We start from the raw sequence: 13,387 nt of genomic DNA, 5'->3' as shown, positions 1-13,387 counted from the left end.
AGATAAATCAAGGACATTTTATACTGAAGAATAAAAAGATAACTACATTGTAGTAGCCACTATGATTTATGAGAGCAAAAAGAAGGCCAAGCCCACAGCTACTTATCAACAATACAAAACTGGATTAAAAAAACTTGAATTCACAGAGCATAGCAGCACTTCTAAGTATCATTCATTCATTTTGTCTTTTTCTTCAAGTCAGAAAGCTTTCAGCCTCTGCCCTCTACCTTGCTAGCATCTTTACAGGAAGGGAGAAACTATACTCATAACAGCAGATAAGAAAGAAACAGGGCCACAGTTACTAGATGACCAGGTCATCACTGCAAGTTAAAAGTTAGTGTTAATTACCCATGCTTATATTTCTTGAACCACAAAGGCAGATTCAAAAAGCTAAGACAAGGCTCACCTTGAGACTTGGTCACCTTTCTCTACAGATGGTTTAATTTTGTTCTTAGTTTTACATGGCTAAGTCATAAGAAGGCGTATGGCCCATCTTAGAATGAATGACGTGTCTGTCTGTGTGTCTCTCTTACTCACATACACAAACACATACATCTTGGGGCTGGCAGTGATTTTAGAGAAGAGGCTTTTCTACAGGCATACATGGAGGCTCAAATAAAAAGACACTATGATTCCCATTCTGTTACTGTTTTCTAATGTAAAGGTTCTTTGGGGTTCCCCCAAAGAAATGGTGGGAAAGACAGGACAAAATACAGTTATTTATGGGTCCATGGCCATAACATCCATCAAAATACTGTCAAATCCCACATTCTACTTACTACGTGACAGACATTATACTAGGGTGCTGGTGATACTGGTAATCAAAATGACAGCCATGACTACCAGTGACATGCAGCTTAACAAACAGAATTCTTATTTTTAAGATATTCTCTGATATCTACATTAATAATGAATCAAAGAAAAAACACTCACCTCTATCTTCCATAAATTTGTACAACTGCTGAAGAAAGTTCTCCCTTTCCTCTGGAAATGGTTCTATTTCTTCCTAATTTTAGTCACAGAAGAATAAAATATTATTTTCCTCAGTTAAGCATTTTAGTAACACAAGCAGATTTCCTACCAACAGCAAAGACTAATCCTCGCTAGAATATTTCAAAGGCTTTTTACAAAAAAAAACACAAAAAACTTAACACTAAGCTATTCAAAACCAGAAAGTCTAGACATTTTATGCTTTACAGAGAACTATGCCCTAAAAGGTTATCTCAGTAGTGACAATCCCAAATGTAAATGCTCATGTAAGAAATGAGACCAACAAGATGGTTCATCAACTTTCTACCACATCAGAGATCTAGTCTTTAAATCACGGTCACAGGCTCAAGAAGACCTACTCTCACTTATATTAATTTGGGTCAGGGCTTAACATCGAAACGGGCTCTACTCTTGCTCCTCCAGGAACTAAACAAGTGAGGGCCCCATCAGCTGCAACTAAAATTATCCTTCATTATATTTGGCCCCACAGTATAGTACTTCAAGCTTATAAAATCAGTAAAGTGGGGAACAAACTTGATCTACAATACCTGAAGATTCAGACTTAGGGAAATCTTCAAGTAATAAAATAGTTCCCCGATTTATCAATTACAAGGGAGGGACTAGCTTCTTGCTGCTGTGGCCAGGGGCTGTGGCAGTAGGGAGCTGGTCCTGAAGCAACCTGCAAGGAGCAGGGTAGTAGGTGAGATGGAGGAACTCATCAATTCAGTGACCATCAACAAACATTTAATGAGCACCAGTGAGTGTAGGCACTGTGCAAGGTGCTGAGTCAAAAGAGAAACAAGCGATGGTGCCTGCCATTACAGAGCATGATCGGGGGTAACTGCAGAGGAAGTAATTCAAAATACACACTGAGGCTTTACAGTTACTCTGGTTGAAACAAAAGTATTCCGAGTGGTAGAAGTCAGGAGAATACTTTTCAACTGACAGCCTAAATATATTATTCTAATTTTAAAAATCATGTGTCTAAAACCACTGCTGGCGTGAGATTGGCCTCTATCTTAAAAGCAAGCAGAAAAAAGGAAGTTAAAGACAATAAAAGCTTGTATCGACAAAACTATTATGCTCGCTAATAATTGGGCAGAGAAGAATAAAAGACAATTATTAGTTTGCTTATGATAAAATTTGTTTTTCTCAACCTAAACATGATCCACATGCACCGCATTTTGGTAAGGTAGTCAGACGTGAGCCTAAGGAATACTGTTTTCTTGGTATTTTCTTAAATGCCCCCATGGCACAATATGTGACTTTCATAAACCACCAAATTTATTCCTACTGCAAAAAATTTTAAGTGAAGTCTGTATTTAACTTTAAAAAACTGTTTAAACTGGAAACCACATTTGGTTAACATAAATCTAAGTAACAAAAGTTTTGGTAACTAGTATTTACTGATCATCTGTTCCATGTTACACACTATGACAGACACTATGAGTATGAGTACAAGTAAGATGGACTCCTGACCCTTGAGGAGCCTATTGATTAGTAAGGCAAAAAACAAGCAGAAAATAATACATGCACATATGTAATGCATGTATATATGTAGGCAAAAATTTCTACGAGGAGTGGTATCTGTTTATAGACTATCAAACGGAGTGATTAACTTTTCTTGTAGAAGGTGATGGTTCTCTCCTTTACAGGGAAAACAGGTTAGTAAGGTTTAAAAAACTCAACAGGAGTGTGTCATGCTGACAAAGGGCAGGGTGGGGAAGGGCACCATGGACAAAGGGATTGGTTTGTACAGAAGTAAATAGAAACAAAGGTTTGTAATTCAATGTTGCTACAACCTAGTTCAAAGTAGGAGGGTAGGGAATTCCCTGGAGGGCCAATGTTAGAAATTTACACTTTCACTGCCAAAGGCCCGGGTTCAACACCTGGTTGGGGAACTAAGATCTGGAAAGCCACGTGGTACCACCAAAAACAAATAAACAAAAAAAATAAAAGCAGGAGAATATACCAGAAATACTGATGGAAAAAAAGAGAGCACATGTTGGGCTATAAAGGGAGGTTCTGAAAGTAAAGCCTGACTTCCAGAGTAATAAGTCATTCAGACTATGGCCCACCAGTCCAAGGAATTTTCAGGCAAGAATACTAGAGTGGGTTGCCACTTCCTAATCCAAGGGGATCTTCCTGACCCAGGGATTGAACCTGCATCTTTTGTGTCTCCTGCACTGCAGGCAGATTCTTTACCACTGCGCCACCTGAGAAGCCTTATGCAAGGGACTGATGGCTTATTTTTCACATTTTAAATAGAAAGCAATGGGGAAGATCGATGCCAGGGAAACTTTCACACTACACACTGTCATTATTGATCACTACATTATAAAACGGAAACTTTAAAATGTTCCTACTTCATCAATAGTTGTTTATTATAGTTACATGGCAAAATTTCATAACTTACCTAAAACATTACATATTGACATTAACTTATCTTTGTTTCCTAAAAACATTAAATACAATGGTCATGCACTGCAGCTATCATTACCTGCATCATTATTCCCCCAATAATTTTCATAAAGCCACTCAGCAAACCATTAAAGGGCACAGTGGTGCACTGTCGCTAGTAAGATTATGGGCAACTTTCTCAGTACTTGTCATTGATGGACCTAAAGTACCAGCTACAATAAAATCTATATTTAACTCCTTGATCTGTATAAATTCACAGATGTCTTATTTTGTACTAGATAAAATCTAATACAAAAATCTTTGTATTGATTCTTTGAATCAAAGACATTAATCTTTACTTTTATGCTGATTATTCCTTTAACATTAGATAAAAGACATATTTATCCTTTATGAGATACTGTAATAAAATATGCAGATGTAAACATAGTCTGAGATCACAGCTGTCTATGTGATGTTAAAAAGCATATGCAAGTAGAGTTTTGCTGTATTAAGAAACGTTTTTTCCCTTTTTTTAATTGAACTATAGATGACACACAATACTGTATCAATTTCAGGTGTATGACATATTGATTTGACATTTAAATACATTACGGACTGAAGATTAAGAAATATTTTTGAGATTACAGGGATAACTATACTTAATATTTTTAATTTCACAAAACCGTATTTCTATTTTAAGGTTAAGTAAGCAAACTATTTGATCATGATGAATACACAAGAACAACTGTACTATAAAACACTTCTAATACTAAAAATACTTAAGTGATAAATGACTTCATGCCAAATCCCAAAGGGAACTCAACTGTTTTTCATTGTAAAAGGCATTAAATTAACTCTTTTTACTCACCTCTTCTTCACTGCTGTTATCCTCCTTTTCTTTTTCATCATCTTCCTCCTCCTCTTCTTCCTCTGCTTCGCTGCTAGAACTATCTTCTTTCAATTCAGTCTTCCAGTTAGCAGGAATAGTCCTACTTTTGTGAAATTCAAGTGCCTGATCAAAGGCTGGAAAGAGGTGACAAACTATCAACTGGAGAAATTAAGACAACTGATTTGTCTAAAAATATTAACAGGAAAAAGAAATAAAAACTACTGTGCTGCCACCACTGACATTTACGAAGTGGTCGCTATGGGCTCGGCACTGTGCTAACTGCTTTTCGGTGTAGCAGCCTATTAATCTTAACTGTCTTAGGCATTAGATATCTATTTTATAGATGGCAAAACTTAGGTGACTTAGGTTCAAACAAAGACAAGAAAAAGGGGCAGATATATTCTTTTAAAACAAAAATTAAGAATGTCTAGTAAACATTAAAGTAAATCTTTATAATCATTTTATCAAAAAATTATTAAACAGTTTATATAATAGGCACAGAGCCACTGTAATAACTTACAAGTATCTGAAAATATACTATAAATATGTACTCTACATTTTTAATCAACTCTAAATTAAAATTATATTAATGATTAATTTAACTGGATAAATAACTAGAAACAGTTATTCTCACTTTACAATACAGAGAAATAAATTCTCTACCGTAAATCTTGATGATTTTTAACCAGTCTATATAGTGTATTATCTGTTTTGGTGAACATGGGCAAAGAAAAAAAAAAGTTATTTGCAGTGTGAAAAATCAAGTAAGAGATGTAATTACAGCATATTCCCCAATAAAATATAACTACTGTTACAAGAAATGACAAAAATCAAGACTACTTTGATTCCTGTGTTTACCATCCTCAGGAACTGATATTTACTAGGCCAGACTACAGTGATAGCTGATGACCTTGTTCTTGATCTTTTTTAGACTACTATCCCAATTATAAACAAAAAAAGACTACTATGATAACAAAAGACACATTGGTTTACAAAAGCAGAAGTCGCACAGGACCAAATGTAACTTCAAAGACTTCACTAAAAAAAAAAAATTTTTAAGACCAAAAGAATATTTAAGCTTCAGAAATACTTCCTTAGTTTTTCTTTCTTCTCTGTTTGGCCACACTGTGCGACCTAGGAGATCTTAGTTTCCTGACCAGAATCGAAGCTCGGCTCCAGCAGTAAAAGTGCAGAGTCCACCAGTGGACCACCAGGGCATGCCCCATCAGGTTTTAAGTTAAGTATAATTTGTTCCAAAATTACCCTTACCTTGCTTTAATACAGCATCAGGCTTTGGTACAGCGTCACTAGTAATTTCATGGACATCCTTCCTTGGTACTGAAGTACTGCATTTTTTTTTAAAGGAAAAAACCCACAAAAACACAATAAAGATTAATTAAGAGTCCAATTATCTACCACAGAAAGATACTGAGAACATGGGAACACTGATGGAAATGACTGCACACAGGGTTACAAATCTCAAACAAAATACTAGGCAGGACATTAAAACTGGAATCATCCAAAGAAGGACCCCACCTTAATAGATGTTTTATAAACAAGGAATTCTCAGAGTACCTGATTAAATGCAATATTAAAAATGTTGAAACCCTGAAAATAATAAATTAAAATGTTTACATAGCAGAATGCATCAATCCAGTTAAAAAAACAAGTTAAACAGCAAGAATCTGCCATCATCTTAAGATAATCCCAAGAAATGAATAAATTTAAGATTAGAAGAAAACGTACTATTTTATAATGTAAAATGTTCAATAATTTTTTTAAACTGAATTCTAGGTTCAAAGCGAACTTCTAATATACAACTGAAGTTCTTTCATGTAGAAACTATAAGAACCGTTTGGATGCAAGCAACTGGGAGAGGTCGTTTTATCATAAATGTCACATTTATTTCTTACTGTACATGAATAAATCACCATGCACCTTTTCTGCTCTTGGTTTGTTTCAACCAATCCACAGAAGTCTAAAAACTATTCCAAATACACTTTTCAGTCTGCCTCTTTTTAAACTTTAAATTTAAAAATTTCAAATATATACAGAAGTATAACAGTGAGATGAACTCCCACGAATCCATCATCCAACTACAACAATCATTAACTCAGAGTCAGTGTCTCATTTATACCCCTACCTACCTCCTCCCACCCCAACTGGATTATTTTGAAGCAGATCTCAGACATTATATAATTTAATTTATAATATTTTATTCTTTTAAAAATACAATCCTATCATCACACATTTAAAAATTCATAGTAATCTCTTAATATCAACTAGTATTCAATTTCAATGTGAAAGTGGGTTTCATTTAGATTATTTTTAAGTCATGTTTCAGAACATGAAAATCCAAAAACCAATCTTAAAGTATCATGATATTTTTAAAGCAGTCACCCACTAAGGCAAAATATCAACATAAAATACATGGATTTTCTAGTCACACAATTTTTAAAGGGAAAAAACACTCATAGAAAATGATAACTCAGTTTTAGAAAAGTTCTACATGAAAATTCACTGTCTTAATACCCAACATATATTTACAGTAACTCGTTTTAATCCTTAAGACTATTGCAAAATTCAAACGTTACACAACAGGTATTACCACACTCATTTAGAAGTAATTTAAAATGTCAGAAAATCCTAATTAGACATTCAAAACAATAAATACATATCAATTAATATATCCATGAAATATTAGATGTGGTAGATATATTGAATTTTCAATAAACCATCAGTTATTATATAGGCAAATACTGATCAACAAGACCACATTGAGAATATAGCTTAGAAAAGACCAAGTGAACAAGACATAATATATTTTAAGACTAATACACTTAATGATAATATGAAAGATGATCATGCTTTGAAACACTCAATGATAAAAAGGAAAAGCAGAACATCACTGGAAATAACTAATTTATAATTTATCATCCTAATCTGGAAAAGCAGGTTATTTTTCATACCAAGTGAATTATACTTACAATTTGCCATCTTTGAAAGATCGAACGAGAATATTATCCTTTTTCACAGCAATTTCATCACTACAGTCAGGACATACCACCTTTTTTAAAAAAAGTATGAAACTATTATAACTAAAAGCACTATTTATAGATAGTTACATAAATATCAATTATTTAAATCTTAAAAAATAGTTTCAGCTTAAAATTTAAAAACTAATTTTAGTTTGACGGTAAAAACACATACACATGCGTAACAATATACACAAGTAATTTAAAGTTTATATCCTAAAACACACACATACATATGTGGGAATGCACACAAGTAATTTCATTTTCTATATCCTTCCAGCTCTCTGGATTATCCACATTAATTTCTGACACAGGCATGATGTTGAGAGCACAGTCGTGGCTGGGACTAGACTGATGCTATGGACCAAGTCTAGGCAGAGACAGAAAACTGGCTGAGAGTGGCGCAGGGGTGGGGGGAGGGACACAGTCCGACAGAAGGCCTGCAGCAAGGCTGCAGGGGCCAGAGCGGGGTATGGGAATCTTAACCAGAGCAGCCTCTATCTTAAAAAAGACAGATGATGTGCTGGCTATTATTTACACCTAAACACGTATGTTAATAATACTAAAATCTCTCTATAACACTACCCATTCTAAAAATAAACGATTTGAAAGTGAGTACCTTCCTGGAATCTACATAACATTTACTACTACCAAAATAAAAGATTTTATTTGAAGTCACTCCAGCTATTACTGAAAATAAGGATAAAGCCTGCCTTCTCAAAGATAATATTAATTCAAGACATCCATAAATTTTTTATTATTTTAATTCCAAGAGAGTTCACTATATGTATCAAGAACACCACCATAATTTGGTTTTTTAATGAAAAAAATGGGCTGAATAAGTATGACAGATTTAAGGACTGTCTCATTAGCTCTGAAAAATGCCACAATTGTACTTAAATGCATGTATTCTCGCTACAGGTTTGAGAGGAGCCAGAAATACATAAGTTCTAATTCAGTCTTTAATTCACTTGTTTTCTAATTTATTTTTTAATGTTTTGGCTGCATCGTGTGTTACGCAGGATCTTTCTCAACCAGTGACTGAACATTCCTCCCACAGTGGAAGCACTGGTCCTAACCACTGGAGAGCACAGGAAATTCCCCTAATTCAGTCTCTAAAAGGTTAACAATTTCCATAATTGTAATTGCACTGCATCAGCATTGCTTAAATGTTGACAGCATTATGAAATAATTCACTAAGAAAAGGCTTTTACGTGTATTAGCATCTAGGAAAACTTTCCTATCATTTCAAAAGTAATGATAGGAAGTAGATCACTGAAGTAAATTTACTTCAGTAGATTTACTGAAGTAAATACTTAATTTGTCCATTCATTCATCCACTCTACAAATACAAACTATTTCATCAAGGTACTGTGTACTAGATCACAGAAGCCAAGACAGTCACCGTTTCTCCCCACAGTGAGTGTGTACTCTAACTGGGAAGGCAAGCACTAAACAAGTTAAGTGCACAGTTATTTAACTGTTATTATCTAGGTGGTCAGAAATCACTTTCTTGAGGACACAACATTTACACTAAGCTTTGAAAACTGAGGAGGAACTGACTTGACAAAGGATGGATGTGTAATACACGTGTCTGTAGGCCAGGCTGCAAGAAGAGGAAACGGATTATGGGAAGGGCCTGACACAGCAAGCAGGGCAACCCATTCTAGGAAGTAAAAGGTCAACACGGCTAACTTTCTGCCTGGGCTGAATAAGAAAGATAAGCAGAGCTTAGATTTGTCCATTTTGTAAGCCACTCGGAGGACAAAAATCTGAAGTCTCTCAGAGAAGGATCTGAAGCAAGGCAATGTCATAACAGAATTGCCATTGCCTTTTAAAAAATTAATTTTGGCTGTCACAAAGCAAGTGGACCAGAGAAGGGCATGAGTTGAAAGAGATTAACCTACTGCAAATCATCCAGGTGAGAGATGGTGACCTGGATACAAAGCGATGGTGATGGCAAATTAAAGGAAAGAGAAATATTAGAGATAATTAGGGAAGTGAAGAGGTGAGAGAGAAAAGGATGCTTGCATTTTTACCTTGTGCAAATGGCGTCATTCACAGGGCAAGGAAACAATGGAGAGGGGTCAAGTTTGGGAATACAGGGAGGAGAGAGTAAGTTTAGGTTTATTCAGCTTGTTAAGTTTTCAGGTGACTAAAGAACAACCAAGTAGAGATACTGAATAGACAGATACTCAGGTCCAGAGCTCAGAATAGAGGTCTGAACGCTAAGATATAAACCTGGGAGTAAACAGCCTAAATAGAGGTCTAAAACTGTGAGACAAATCACCCATTTTTTTCTTTCTCATGAGACTGGATTTTGAAAAACAAACATGATAGACTTTGCTGACATTGTGTGTAAGTAAGCGGGTCCACTCTCCATTCTGCTACAGGAACTAAAATCCATATTTTATCCCATTTACCCATGCATCTGATTTTCTCAGTCCTTAAGACATTTCAGTTTATTATCCCTGCAACCAATGTTATTAAAGGGGATGAGATCACCCTGAAAAAATAGAGTGATATATTCTGAACCCTAAACAACAACATTTAAAGCTCAGAGGAAAAATGATGACTAAAACTGAAAAACAGGACTGTGTGAATCAGGGAAGCTAAGATTTCCACCCCTTTAAATGGGGGTAAATACCACTTATGTTTCAGCCTCAATTCGGATGAAATGAGACTGTGCACTTAGCACAGTGCCTGGCCAGGGGAAGTGCTCAAAACATGGTAGCTATTTATTGTTCCTAAGAGTATGCAACTGTTTTCTAACATGATATTAGCAGGCACTTGTTAACATTACTCAATTTATAAACTACTTTCAAAAATAGAAATGCAAATATTTTATGTGATTATGTCAAGGTTGTTTGATTCAGAACACAATTTCACACTCTCGTTGATAAAAATTATCCATTACTGTCCAAGAGATCTCAAATTTGCGTGGAGGATAACACGTATCAATAATGCTAAGATGTTCAAAATAATAATGAAATGTTGACTAAGCAGATTACTAACCTTTTGGTACCGTTAATCTTTTCCTCATCATCAGGAAACTATTTAGAAATGATGATGAGAATATTAAATTAATATTGAAAATACCAAAGTGAAAATTTTAATGTTCCTATTGTTTTAGAAAAAGACACACAAAGCTCTTTCAAAATACGTTTTCAAAAGAAATGCTCACAAAGAATCTTAGTGCTTTATGAAAAAAGAAATGACCACATACACTGACTTAAGTTTTCTGCTTACCATTAACCCAAAGCTTGACAGGTTATTTAACCCTTCTAACACTGAGTTTCCTTATCTTTAAATGAGGATAAGTAATACATACCTCATAATCCTCATAAAGATCTTAGCACAATCCTTACACACAGCAGGCATCCAATAAATGAGAAATGGATAGATGGATATACAAAGAGGTACAAAGGTATTATACAATATTCACATTTATGAAAATAATTGCCCTCATTGGTTTAAAAGAGCTGACATTTATTGGGCACTTAGTTTTGTGCAAAACACTTTTAATACTCAGGATACAGAATACAAAACGTTCAACAAAAATGATGACAAACAGATGCCATTTGCAGACAACAGTAGAAAACAGGGTCCCGCTCTTCTTTAGCAGTCTTCTGCACGGTACATTTAGAAGTTCTAAAAGTTTGCACAAGGAATTTTTTATCCAAAATTCAGCAGTGTAATATACCAAACCTCTGAAATTACCATGATTTTGCTTTTCATGGATAAATTCAAAAGTTCTTTGTACTCAGAAACAATTTTCAAAGTAATTCTGTGTGAACTGAATGATGCTAAAACCATTTCCCATTCTGTACCTATGAAAAACACTGATTTTTAAGAAAATCAACTGCTTTCTTCATGAACTTATATAGTTGAAAATTAAACTCTTATACTGAAGTTACTCACCAATGCAGGAAACCACAGTGCTTTCTTTTTATCCAAACTAATGTAATCTACACATACAACTTTTCCCAGAAGCTCATCAATCTGTTTCCTATCATCCTCATCTTCATCACTGGAGGATGAAGAAGACTCTTCCTCTGGTCTAGGGAGAGAAAAAATGAGATATTCCTGTTCATCGTCACAAAGAATAAGCATGCCAAGTTGATAAACACAGGTTTTCTAGAAATCCTATCCTGTTTCCTACAACCTACAAAATGGCTAAATTAAAATTTTTAATAGCTTTCTAAATTGCTAAAAAATTACTTTTTTAAAAAGGTTATCACTAGAGGAAAAGCACAGCATTTTCCTAAAAATGTCCTGAATTTATTTAGTACTATTTTAAAAGATTACACAGAAGATCAAAACACAAATAGCACTGGTTCCCAAATTTTCAAAACCTGAAGGCCCCATTTTAAGTATCTGAGGACTGCACTAACATACACTACGTTCTCCTCTCAGAGTAAAGGAATTCTAGAAATGGTAATGCACTCCCAGCACAAAGCAAATTTTAAAAGGGGGAAGGGAGATCTTTACTAACAGAGGGTCAAGGTAGAGAGAGGAGACAATCTGATAAGACATCACCACTGCTATGCTTAATATCAGATACATAAAAACGAAGTATTCATAAGATGTACAATATGGTTCTTTTGTATTATGTGAAAAATTCCTTTTGGTTACACTGTATTCTGAATAAATTAAAAAGAAGAAAAAGGAACTCAAACCATCCATTTGATGTTAGAGGGAAGTACAGTAAAAAATAAAACTTAAAAAGAGAGGGGGAAAAAAAAAACACAAACACACAAAACAAAGTTCTCAATCTGGTTTTAAAAAAGCCCACAGTCAGTAGTAAAGAAAATGGATTCTAATGGGGGGATGTGCGAGAGGCTTGGAGGGAGGGGGACGTATGTATACCGCTGATTCACATCGTTGTACAGCAGAAACTAACACAACATTGTAAAGCAATTACACTCCAGTTAAAAAAAATTATTCTAATTACTATGTTCAAAATGCCCAGAATAAAGATATTAAGAAATGTGGAATAAATAGACTGCGACAAAATGAGAAGTAAACACATATGGTATTTTTATAAAATAAAAAGCACGACAACACAAACGTCACCCCTCATATTTATATGTGCTGCACGCTTAGCCGAGTCCGACTCTTTGCAATCGCATGGACTCTAGCCCTCCACGCTCCTCTGTCCATGAGATTTTCCCCGCAAGAATACTGGAGTGGCTTGCCATTTCCTTCTTCATTGTATCTATATGTTCCAACATAAATGTAAAGGAAGCAAAACCTATTATAACACTGTTAACCACTTTATAGTGATAAGGGGAATATCATGATTTGATTTCAGTGATCATTCAATTAACCTAAAAATTGTCCCCTGATAAAGAACAAACCACATCTTCAAAGTTTGCTACTGAGAACACTGTACTTCAAAATGGCACTTAAAGCAGTTCAACCCCTACTTAGAAAGCAGGTAATAGGCAGCAGGAAAAACCAACATATTTTCATATTAATGGAGCATAAAACTGTACAAATAGGCACACAGCTTGGAATAGTAATGACAGACCTTCACAAGTCTGATTTCTACTTGATTAGAAGAACTTCTCAAAGACAAGGACTTTTATTTCTCCATTTTCTAATGATTATAGAACACAACCAAATTTAAAATCATAATCATTGCTGTTTTCAAAATAGTCACAAAGGACGTATTCAGCTACGGATGCCTCTATGCCATTATCATTAGCAAGACAAAATCACAATGTCACAAATAACATTAATCAAATCTGTAAAACACAGAAAGAGAAAACTGGGCTTTACTTGGCTAACACAATCATCTGCGATAGTATAAAAGCTCTAATTTCTTTCCTAAGACTTAACGAATGTGAACACTTCAGACACGAGAAAGTTATCTATCTACTGTAAACTGACTGGCTACAGAGAACATCCATCCACTTTACTGTCTAGGTTCCACTCCAAAACCATTCCCCACTCATGGACTAGACACCCTTCTCCACTCTCACATCCACAAGCTTCTGTTCCAGCAATGTTCCTACGTCTCCCCTCTATCAGGTTTTCTACCTCTACTAGTTTGAGTCATCCTAGCACT

General features: G+C 34.9%; 1 protein-coding gene across 7 annotated transcripts in view; it reads right to left on the bottom strand.

Moving 5' to 3' along the window:
* ARID4B (AT-rich interaction domain 4B) overlaps window positions 1-13,387 on the bottom strand; it is a 139,422-nt gene that overhangs the window by 47,495 nt on the left and 78,540 nt on the right. For all 7 annotated transcript variants that reach the window (XM_018042288.1, XM_018042291.1, XM_018042292.1 and 4 more), the window contains exons 8-12: window positions 11,236-11,374; window positions 7,267-7,346; window positions 5,549-5,625; window positions 4,259-4,413; window positions 934-1,006 (exon numbers count right to left, since the gene is read on the bottom strand). In XM_018042288.1, the coding sequence (XP_017897777.1) occupies window positions 934-1,006; window positions 4,259-4,413; window positions 5,549-5,625; window positions 7,267-7,346; window positions 11,236-11,374 (524 nt within the window). The remainder of the gene's footprint in view (window positions 1-933; window positions 1,007-4,258; window positions 4,414-5,548; window positions 5,626-7,266; window positions 7,347-11,235; window positions 11,375-13,387) is intronic.

This window comes from Capra hircus, chromosome 28 (genome assembly GCF_001704415.2).
Source record: "Capra hircus breed San Clemente chromosome 28, ASM170441v1, whole genome shotgun sequence".
In the NCBI taxonomy this organism is placed as follows: Eukaryota; Metazoa; Chordata; class Mammalia; order Artiodactyla; family Bovidae; genus Capra; species Capra hircus.
Note: the sequence above shows the minus strand (reverse complement) of the source record. Positions and strands in the feature narration are given on the sequence as shown.